This window comes from Elephantulus edwardii, unplaced genomic scaffold (genome assembly GCF_000299155.1).
Source record: "Elephantulus edwardii isolate Elephantulus edwardi_28Jun2011 unplaced genomic scaffold, EleEdw1.0 scaffold00006, whole genome shotgun sequence".
In the NCBI taxonomy this organism is placed as follows: Eukaryota; Metazoa; Chordata; class Mammalia; order Macroscelidea; family Macroscelididae; genus Elephantulus; species Elephantulus edwardii.
In genome coordinates, this window is record NW_006399756.1 from 6,979,808 (window position 1) to 6,990,746 (window position 10,939).

General features: G+C 42.9%; 1 protein-coding gene across 1 annotated transcript in view; it reads left to right on the forward strand.

Annotated features, from left to right (window-relative positions):
• The window catches only part of METTL10 (methyltransferase like 10), a 62,559-nt gene extending 51,712 nt beyond the window's left edge, over positions 1-10,847 (forward strand). The window contains exon 8 of the mRNA XM_006880136.1: positions 10,744-10,847. Within this exon, the coding sequence (XP_006880198.1) occupies positions 10,744-10,847 (104 nt within the window). The remainder of the gene's footprint in view (positions 1-10,743) is intronic.
• The last annotated feature ends 92 nt before the right edge of the window (positions 10,848-10,939 follow it).

Here is a 10,939-nt window from a genome sequence, read left to right on the forward strand (position 1 = left end):
CTGAAAAGGGATGCTGTAGGTTTCAGGGTGAAGATCTTCTCTCACTACTGTAAAGGGCCCCTTTGGCAATAGGAAACACGTAGACTATTGTGGAGATTGATTTTGGAATTTAGACGCACTGTTATCAGTTGTGCTTAGCTGTACATGTTCATATCCTTGAAGATGTATCATAGAACTCTTGCAGCCTAGAAGACACAAATTTAACAAGTTAAAAGTACATGAGTCAAAAATTAAAAGCAACAATATTTCAAGTAGAGGTTCTAACAGTACACAAATCAAGTTACAGAGAGAAGGTAGTTCTTAAAAGAAAAGGCTTATTGACTAGTATAAAGGTTAGGAACCACAAGATGTAGAGGCTCAACTACGTCATTTATTGTTCTTAAGTCCTGGAGTAAATTCCATCTACCACTGGGTTGTTTTACAGCTTGGAAGTCCGCATGCAAAGCAGAGGTGAGGTAAGGAACTACTTATGAGGTTTTCCGTCCGTTCCAACAACTAAGAAATAGTAAGAAGAGTTGGGACCTCAGAAGGCTTTTAGGACCAAATAGTAGGCTCTTGTGTCCAGGAGAAAATGAATATACTTAACCAGTAATGTTAATGCTCACCCACAGCTCTTCTGGGAGGATCTAAATCGTTTAAGCTTTTTGTGTATATATTCTTAAGCTTTGCATTTGAATATTGACTGTTTTCAGTATCTGTTTGATAATTAACATTGTCATCATTTGCCCACACCAAATGAGAAAAACTAAATCAATTGCCCTCCAATGTCTTCTAACTTGCATTCTAAATGCATTCAACTCGTGTGTTCCAGAGGAAAACTCTGCTCCACAAGATTGGCAGTGGCCAAGTGTTTGTAGGTAGCTCATCAGACTTCTCTTCAGAGAAAGATGCTTAGTCCAAGGAACTGAGAAATGGACACCAAGGGTTAGGATTAGGGTTTGTTGTTGTTGTTAGGTGCTGTCGAGTCAAGTACCACTCATAGCAACCCTATGAACAGTAGATCTGGACCCTGTCCTATCCTGTGCCGTCCTCATCATCTCTTACCCATTTCTGCAGTCACTGTGTCAGGCCACATAGTTGAGGGTCTTTCTCTTTTTTTCTGACTCCACCTTTCCCAGTGGGATGTCCTTCTCTAAGGAAACCTCCTAGCTACATGCTCTAACTCCTGGCTACATTGTCACAAGTACATGTTGCTGTCCTTGCCTCCAGAGAAGACTGGCTACACTTTTTATAAAACATACCTGTTTGTTCTTTTTACAGTCCATAGGATATTCAGTGTTCTTCTCCAGTACTACAACTCAAAGGCATCAGTTCTTCTGTAGTCATCCTTGCTGATTGTCCAGCTTTCAGATACATAGCAAGTGATTGAAGACATTGGATTAAATTAGGCACACCTTAGTCTTCAGACTTACATAATTGTTCCCCAGGAATTTGGAGAGGTCATTGACAGTGTGCAGTATGTCTCCTAGTCTCCTGACTGCTTGTACCAAGGTGTTGATTATAGATCCAATAAGATGAAATTATTGACAATTTTAGTCTGTCATCATGTAGCATGTCAGTCAGTGGTAAGGATTTTTGTTTTCTTTATATTGAGAAGCAATCCATATTGAAGGCTGTATGTAGTCTTTGATCTTCTGTAGAAAGCAATTCAAGTCCTCTTTTAGCAAGCAAGATTTTGTCATCTGCAATGAGTCTTACTTACCTCTGATCCTGATGCCACATTCTTCACAGAGTCCAGCTTCTCGAATTATTTCCTCGGCATATACTTGAAGAAAGGATATATCCCTGACTGACACTTTTGCTGATTTTAATCCCTGCAGTGTTCCCTTGCTGTGTTCGGACAACATCTTCTTTGACTAGGTATAGGTTTCATATGAGCATAATGAAGTGTTCTGGAATTTTCATTCTTTTTCATGTTGGCCATAGTTTATTTTGATCCACACATTCAATGTTTAGTCTTTTATATACGAAGATCACAATCAAGCTTGTTATTTTTTTTAAATTTTGGTTTGCTTATATTATTTTTTATTATTGGGTGTTGTTGAGTCAAGTACGACTCATAGCAACCCTATAAACAGTATATCTTGAGGGGAGGGAGGTCAGGGAGGAAAATGTGTAACAATGAATGAATGGAAATAAAAAAAAAGATTATGCTCAAACCTGTTAATACCAAATAAAGTATTCATTTTCTCAATAACAAAACAGTATATCTGAACCCTGTCCTATCTAACCTGTTCTAACCTCATGATCTCTGATGCACTTGAACCCATTGCTGCAGTAACTTTGTCCGCCTTATTGAAGATATTTCTCTCCTTCACCCACCTCCACCTTTCCAAGCGTGATGTCCTTCTCCAAGGAATAGGCTTTCGTAGCAACATGCCCAAAGTGTGTGAAACGAAAACTCACCACCCTTGCTTCCAAGGATCAATCTGGCTTCATTGTCTCTAAGACAGATATTTGTTCTCTTGGCAGTCCATGGGATATTCGATACTTTATTCCATTAATAAAACTCAAAGACATTAATTTTTCTTCTGCCATCCGTATTCATTGTCCAGCTCTGAGATAGGTTGAAAAAGATCACAGTCTGAATCAATAGCACCTTAGTCCTCGAGCTAACATCATTGCTCTTCAGTAATTTGGAGAGGTCCCTAACTGCAGACTTACCCAGTGCAATATGTCTCTGACTGCTGATGGCCAACTCTTTTTATTTTGGATCCAAATAAGGTGAACTCAGTGACAGTTTCAGTCTTTTCTCCATATATCATGATGTCACCTGTTGGTACAATGGTGAGAAGTTTGTTTTCTTGATGTTGAGCTTCAATCCATATTGAAGGCTGTAGTGTTTGAATTTCTGCAGCAAGTGTTTCAAGTCCTCACTGTCAGCAGGCAAGGTTGTGCCATCTGCATACTGAAGGTTATTGATGAGTCTTCCTCTAATCTCGATGTCACATTCCTTATAGAGTCCAGCCAAAGCAAAAGGAAGAGATGTTGAAGTAAAAGTGCTGAACAGAAGATTTCAGAGGGCAGCTGGAGAAGACAAAGCAAACTATTTTAACGGAATGTGCAGAGACTTAGAATTGGAGGATAAAAAGGGAAGAACTCGCTCAGCATTTCTCAAGCTGAAAGAACTGGGGGGAAACCCCCTCAAGCCTCAAATTGTAGTATTGAGAGATGCTATGGATATAATCTGAAATGATCCTGGAGGCATCAAAAGAAGATGGAGGGTCAGAATGAGGGGCACAACCTAGGCAGCCCGGAGCTACTGCAGTCGCTGTGACCCATGGTAACACGCACCAGCACAAGCTTACCAGCCAGAGGAATATAAACAAGCACAGTGACTCTAATGGAAAAGTGTCGGGATGATGGCTTTTCCGCCACTGCCTGCAAGCAGAGGGCCTCCGAGATCATGCAGCAGAAGGTGGAAAAGGCAAATGAGAAGGAACTTCATGTCCAGCCCTGCTGCCCTTCGCTGTGTGCCTGGAGCCACTCCCACCATGCTGGCCTTTCCTCCTGTGGTGCTCACAGGTCCAGCACCGATGCCTTAGCCCCGGCCCTGAGTCTGCAGTGAGGTCCTTTTATACTTCCTTCCCCTCAGGTAGCCCCTCTCCCTCTGGGCCACACCTTCTAGTGCTTATAAAAAGCACTCACCCCAAAGTATTAAGCTCACCCCAAAGTATTAAGCGTAGCTTTGTAATTAGAAAAAAAAATGATGGAGGGAATATACAAAATCACTGTTCCAGAAAGAACTGACCGACACTGAAGAATTTCCAGAAATATATGATCTAGAACCCGTGGTAAGGAAGGAAGAAATTCAAGCTGCACTGAAGGCATTGGCAAAAAAATAAGGCCCCAGGAATCTGTGGGATACCAATTGACATATTTCAAATGACACATGCAGCTCTGGATGTGCTTACCAGTCTGTGCTAAGAAGTTTGGAGGATAGGTGCGGGGCCAGTTGACTGGAAGAGATCGTATTTGATCCCATTCTCAAGAAAGGTGATCTAACAGAATGTGAAAATTATCAAACAGTATTCAAACAGTATCATTAATATTACATGCAAGCAAAATCCTGCTGAAGATCATTCAAAGACATCTAGAACAGCACATAAACAGAACTGCTGGAAGTTCACGCTGGATTCAGAAGAGGTGGTGGCACCGGGGATGTCATTGTTGATGTCAGATGGGTCCTGGCTGGGACGGAAATACCAGAAGAATGTTTATTTGTACTTTGTTCAGAGGCATTTGACTATGTAGATATTAACAAGTTATGGCGAATATGGAGAAGAATGGGAATCCCAGAACATTTACTCATGGCCATGCGAAATCTAGACCAAGAAGCTGCTGTGTGAACAACTGTATGGTTTAAAATTCGGAATGGTGTCCATCAGGGTTGGATCCTTTCCCTAGACCTGCTCAGTCTATGCAGTCAGGCTTCAGCTTGAGCAAGATTGTAACCATCTGAAGGATCCTCCAGTTTTGGTTCTTCCCTGGCAACCACACAAAGCTGCGTCCCCGAAGGTCCTTAGTCCCAGGGCTGTGGGACTCTGCCTTCTCATGCTCCACAGGGACCCGTGTCTATGTGCTGAGCTTGGGTCTGCCCGTCATGTGCCACCTTACATCTCTCCAGGCTCCTCTCAACTTGTTCCTATAGCTGCTGCTTCCCCAGTGAAATGGAAGTATACTAACAGGGAAGGATAGCACGCCTAATGCATAGTTGCTGCCTCTGTAAGGCTGTTCTCGACATTTCTCTGAGGCAGCTGGGCCTGTAGAAAGGGAAACCGTGGTGTAGACCCTGCTTCACTGGCCCGTGAATATTTATGGAAAGATTGTAGCCGCAGCCTGAGTTATCGTCACACCACGGCAAGTGCACACTCTCCTCTAGGACTCTTTCCCTTTAGAGCGAATATGTTTAATTGTCCAGAATTCTTGCAGTGCCCCTCAGTTAACATACTGGGTTTAAATCCGTGGTGAGACATTGGCATTTTGCTTATCTTACCAGTTGCTGTTGAGTCAGCCGCACCTCACAGCACCTCCAACATCAGAATTGTGCACCATAGGAATTTACAGTGGCTGATTTTTATTTCTTTTTTAATGGCTGATCTTTTGGAGGTAGATTGCCAGGCCTTTCTATGTGGGCACATTTTGGTGGAGTTTAACTGCCAGTCTTTGGGATTGCATTTTGTTGTTGCTATGATACACCATTGAGTCGGAACTGATCCACAGCTGCCCCTCTAGTGGGTTTTGAGAGGCAGTAAACTGCACAGGAGATGGCGCATCTTCATCCTGAAGAGCAGCTGGTGGATTTGAACTCTGTGCCTTTGGTTTGGCTGCGCAGCTTCTTACCACTAGGCCATCAAAGCTTGCTAATTAGTATTTTACGAGTGATTAAATGAGAAACTATAATAGGAGTGTAAGAGAAGTGAGAAGAAAAATTCACAACTTCTCTAAGAAACCATGGTGTAGTTTCTTACGATCTAGATAGCACTGGTGCTGAAATGTCTTTTACTGTAATTGTTTAAAATGTAGCTTGGAACAGATATCACAATACCAGATTTCCAGAAAGTTCCCCTTAAGGTGTATTTGAGCCAGCTCAACAAATCTAGATCCTGTAATGGAGGAGTGGGTGTGAATGGAAACAGAAGGTCTTTGCATTTGGTTAACAGCAGATTGACACAGTGCCGAGGAGAGTTAGGGTATACAAGATAGCATTCAGGATGATTGTTCCTTCATATTGCTCCCATACATTTTGGAAGCGATTTTTTGCCTTTTCCCCCTTGATACTTAAAGTCCAAACGGTTCAGTCTTTAGATTGGGTGTTAAAATTTCTGTCAAGTCACAAACTGTATCAAGGTCTAGCTTCTTTCTACCTACTGAAAATGAAGATTATTTTCACATTTAGAGCCTAGATAGGATAGCAGTAGTTTTAAACCTATCACTTGTTATGAATTAGAGACAGTAGCAGAAATTCCCGATAATTGACAGAGGAGAAGAAGTTAAATTTTGACTTGTGTCTCCCGTGCTAAACCTGAAATCCACTTAAGTATATTGAGGGAAGAATATTGGAATAGCATGTAGAAACCTATCTCCTTAGAGTCTCCACTTGCTCTGTTGTTAAAAAGCAAATGTGTAGACTAGGTGTGCAGTTAAGCTATTTTATAGGTGCAGTTCATTGTGGAGCAAAATGAAAATCGTGTTACTTGTTTTCAGCTGTGTTCTTGATGGGTTAACTGAAGCAAGCCAGGTGCAGGTGCCTAACCACATGAGAGTGACCTTACACAGCGTCTACCTCGTCTGAGGTCTGGGAGATCAAGGAAAGGCCAGCATTGAATCAGGAATCTTAGGAGAGTAAATAGAGGTTTGGTAAGTTTTACTTATACCAGAAACTAACTGTAGATGGAGTAAGGAAAACATTCATTTTAAGTATTTTTTTGCTTCTCCCCATACATGCACTTTGAGGTCTGTTTTTTATGCCAGCCTGTTTCTTGTAGAACATAGCGTTAATGGCTACTGTTAACTTTGCAAACAGGTCAGGTAGTGTGGCGGGAAGGTTTTCACTGTTGCTCTGTCCATTTTAGCTTGCTTTGCCCAGAGTGCAAGCATGACATTTGCGATGTTTTCAGCACCTGCCAACTTGGAAACCAGGGTTTGTCCTCAGTACTTGGGCTACAACCCACACTTTGTGGCGCCCAAGCCATCCCAGCTGGCACGCTTTCGTACCTCAGTGGTGCTAGACACACGCTTACAAAGCTGTGCAAATTTACATGTGCTCATTTCAGTCCTCAGGCCCCTGCAAGCTGCTTTCAACCTTCATTTCCTATCAAAGAAATGAGAGTACTATCATTAAATTCACTGCTATGATTATTTTTCAATGAAAAGTAATTCTGTTTAGTGTGACAATGAATTAATGAAAATCTTCTCTGTAAACATTCATTAAAATCACAATTAAAATAAAAATTTTATTAAAAAAAGATTCATTTAGTGCTTCTGTCTTTAGGAACTAAAATGCCTCTTTAAAAATGTATTTATATGCATTACTAAATATGTTTGGTATATTCAATATGTATGTAAGTATAAATATGATTCCAGCTAGAGTTATAAGTCATTATTACCTGTTGAAAGATTTCAGGCCCAGCATAAAAAGAACAGAAGGAAGGAGCAGAAGGATTGTTGTTGTTCAGGGTCATCCACTGGGTTCCTACTCAAAGCAAAGTGACCTTGTGTACAACCTTGCGTGGTCCTGGGCCACCCTCCCAGTGGCCGCTGTGTCTGATCCATGGTTGCAGCTGCAGTGCCATCCCAGCTCAGTAAGGTCTTCTCTCTCTTACCCTCGACTTAACCAGCATGAGATGCTCTTCCAGGGAATGGTCCCCTCTTGATGCCGAGTCCAGCTGTCTGACATGAAGTCTTGCTGTCCTCACTTCTAGACGTACTTCTTCCAGAACAGATGTGTTTGTTCTTTTGGAAGTTCATGGTACACTTAGCAACCTCATAATTCACAGGCATCCGGGCTTCATTCTTCCTCCTTCATTGTCTGGTTTTTGCATGCCTGTGAGGTCATTGAAAATGCCATGGCTTGTGGCCATTGAGCTTGAGTCTTCAGTGATCTTTGCCTGAAGCATTTTAAGGAGCTTTGCAGCAGGTTTGCCCAGTGCCATGTATTGTTGACGTGACTGCGGCTTCCATAAATCTGTGGTGGTGCGCCGTGGAAGACGAATCCCTCACAGTTTCCATCTGTTCTCCATTTATTAAGATACTGCTTATTGGTTTGGTGATTAGAGTTTTAGTTTATATTGAGATAATTCATGCTGAAAGCTATGATTAAAAAAAAACAAAACAAAACAACAAACCCAAAACACCTCTTTGGCCCTTATCAGTAAGTGCTTCAAATTCTCTTTGGATTCAATAAGCATGGTTGTGTAATTTGTGTATCACAGATTGCTAATCCATCATCTTCTAGTTCTCATGCCACATTCCTCTTCATACAGTCCAGTTTCTTAGATGATTTGCTCAGCATACCAGTTGAATAACTCATTTTCATCAGTGGGAAGATTTTCAAGCACAAGATGGCAAGAACAGGAAAGAAGGAACAGAAGGGTTAGTGTGCTTTTACATGCTGTTAGTGGTAGCTGGACCGTAGATGTTTGATTTAGACTACCTAAGAGAATTGCCTTATGATCACTTGACTTTTTTTTACTTCTATCTGTAACCAAAACCTTTTCCAACGAAGTGTGTTTTACTTCAGTGTCTTCAATTGCTGGTTTGTTTGGGGTTTGGTTTTTTTGTGAAAATACATCAGGTAGCTTTGGTCACGTCTTTCTTCCCACAATCTATTATTATAAGCCATTTTAAAAGGTCTGCTTTTAGAAACACGATCTTTTCACATGTAGAAAGGATAGTGTGAAATGTGAATGACTGCCTTTTAATACTGCAGTCGTGACAAAGAGGCAGTGGTTTCTGGGAGCTGAATAAAGGGGTTACTGCACAGGCCTCTCTACATGGTGCTTTTGGGTCCAGTGGACAAGTTTGGCGTTTGTTTACCTCACTTTGCTGGCCTGAAAATAATTGGATGCTGCTCTTTTAAGTCAGTTTATGTTTTTTTAGTGGTGAGTTCATTGTATAACCATAGGTGCAAATAGATTTGAGGGGGAGAAGTGAACAGCATTTTTGTTCTTCAGTTTAGACATCAAAGTTGAGATTCTTGAACATCACATTTATCAGCTTTAAAAGATAAAAACAAAACACTCACCAGCTAACTACCCAGGACACTTGTTGGTGTGTCTCAGATCCAACCTTTACCCTCCTCTGCACAAATGTGCTTAGATGAACGTTTTTTATTAGCTTGTTGATACAAGTTATAGTTGGTTACACCCATTCTTAATAAAATGCACTCTCATTGTCTCTGGTTGCTTAAGATCTTTAAACCTGGAACAGGAACTCTCCCATCCTGAAGAAACCTCCCTGCAAACCACCCAAGCTGTTTTCAGTGGGTATATGATGCCTGCTGTGCACATGAGTACCTTCCACCTGGGAGTCCTGCTTTAGGGGAGCTGGGAAGACATTAATGCTGTGTTTCAGCCTCGTGCTTTTTACAGGGCTGGGAGTAGGCACTGTAGTGAGGCCCGCATTTTCTGTTTCCCAGAATGTTGTGTGGTTTCGTGGATGATGTAAAAGTTACAAGGGAATGCTTTTGATTATTTATGGATTTATTCCTAAATTGGCCTATGAACTTGTGTTTAGCTATCTGGTTGTACTTGAAATCTGTTTCTGATTTCATCTTGACTTGAGGACGGGACAGAGGTAGGCCACTCATCTCCCCAGTTGCTCCCATTGTTTTAAAGTCAGAGTTTGACTAAGTTTCTACTTACTCTTCCAAGCTGAGCAGTAATCTAATAGACTTTGGGTAGGATTTGTATACTAGAGAACTCTGAAATGTAGCATGGACAGTTGAGGTGCTCTGATGTACCTTTAGGGCTTGTTCTAGAATGTGGCGAGGGCCTGGACTGTGGGACTTTTGGTGCGTTTGTGTACATGTGTTTGCCTCAAATTTAGAAAATGAGAAAAGCTGCTCATTGCTAGCACACCCCTGAAGCAGGTCTCTTAGTTCTGGTATGCTCTCAGGAAAAAGTTCAGAACCAGAAAAACAGGCTGCTTCAGCTTGGAAAGGAGGCGCCACAGCAAAGGAGCCAGAACCACAGCTCTGGAGTGTTGTGAGACGAAAATCCACCTGAACCCAGCAGTGGCCGCAGTCGAGGCCTGCGTCCTAGGTTTGAGTTCACTTGATGAGCTGGTAACTGCAGGGAGGCACTGTCTGTATACCAGCAGGAGTCACTCCAGGCTTCCTAACAAAACGTCCTTCAAGGCCGAGGTCTTGAGACAGCACTCGGGAAATGGCGACGGTCTTGTTCCCTGTATCACGTCACCCCTGATGCCAGCTTTTGCTAAACCCAATAGACTTGGTTCTTGAGCCTTAAAATTGGCTCTTGAGCTCTCTCCCCTCTTTTTTTAAAGCACAGGTATAGATGGGGACATGGAGAGCAGGAGCTAAGCCCCCTGCTGGCCACCTGCTGGCTTCCTGAGGGTGACCGCTCAGCCTGCACTGTCCACTTGAATGAGTAGATGTCCATCCTTCAGGTTGTCTGTCAGGATCTCCAGGCCCAAAGCTCTGGCGTGAGGTGGTTAGTGGGACATTTCTGAAAAGAATGAGGCCAGTGTGGTGGGAAGTGAATAGTTCAGCAATAACCACAAAATAGGGTCGTTTGCCCAGAGCATCGCAGGCTCAGAAGTTAAAATTGTTCATTTATGTTTGATAGTGGGATTGAAACTGAGTTAAAATGTTCCTAGAAGCAACAGAGAAAGTTTCCTGATTTATGAATAGAACTATTCAAATGCTGCAGACAAAATCCATGAAATGAAGTGTTTGCTTTTTTGGCAGAAGAGAACAGAAAACAGGCAAGGGGAGGTCTTTTTTAAAAAAACCTCCTCTTGAGACATCTCTTTGGATTCAAGGTCAATAAAGTAACAGTGCAATAGGCAGGAGTTAAGAGGAAACCCAGAGCTGGGCTTGGCCAGGCCAGCAGCCCCCTCCCCCAGGTGAGCAGCACAATGGAAGGACTCGGCCGACTCTGTCAGGGTTGCATTCCTGAACTAAGTCAACATCCTAAGTTACAGAGCTAAACATGCTCCGCTCCTGCTTAGCAACCACAAATCCTGCCTTCCCCGGCTGCACACATTCTTCTATTGCAGGCAGCGCTGCGAGTTGGGAAAGCAGCGCTCTTTTCCCCAAGTGTGACAGCACTTGCCTGGACGCCCCGCACGCCACTGCCGAGGACCCATCGCGGCTCTTGTGAAAACCCTCCTTCGGAGCGAGGCCACCCGGAAGCCGGGCTCGGGAAGCCCCGCAGCCCTGGGCCGGCCCGGCGGACCACCTCCCGCAGCCCGG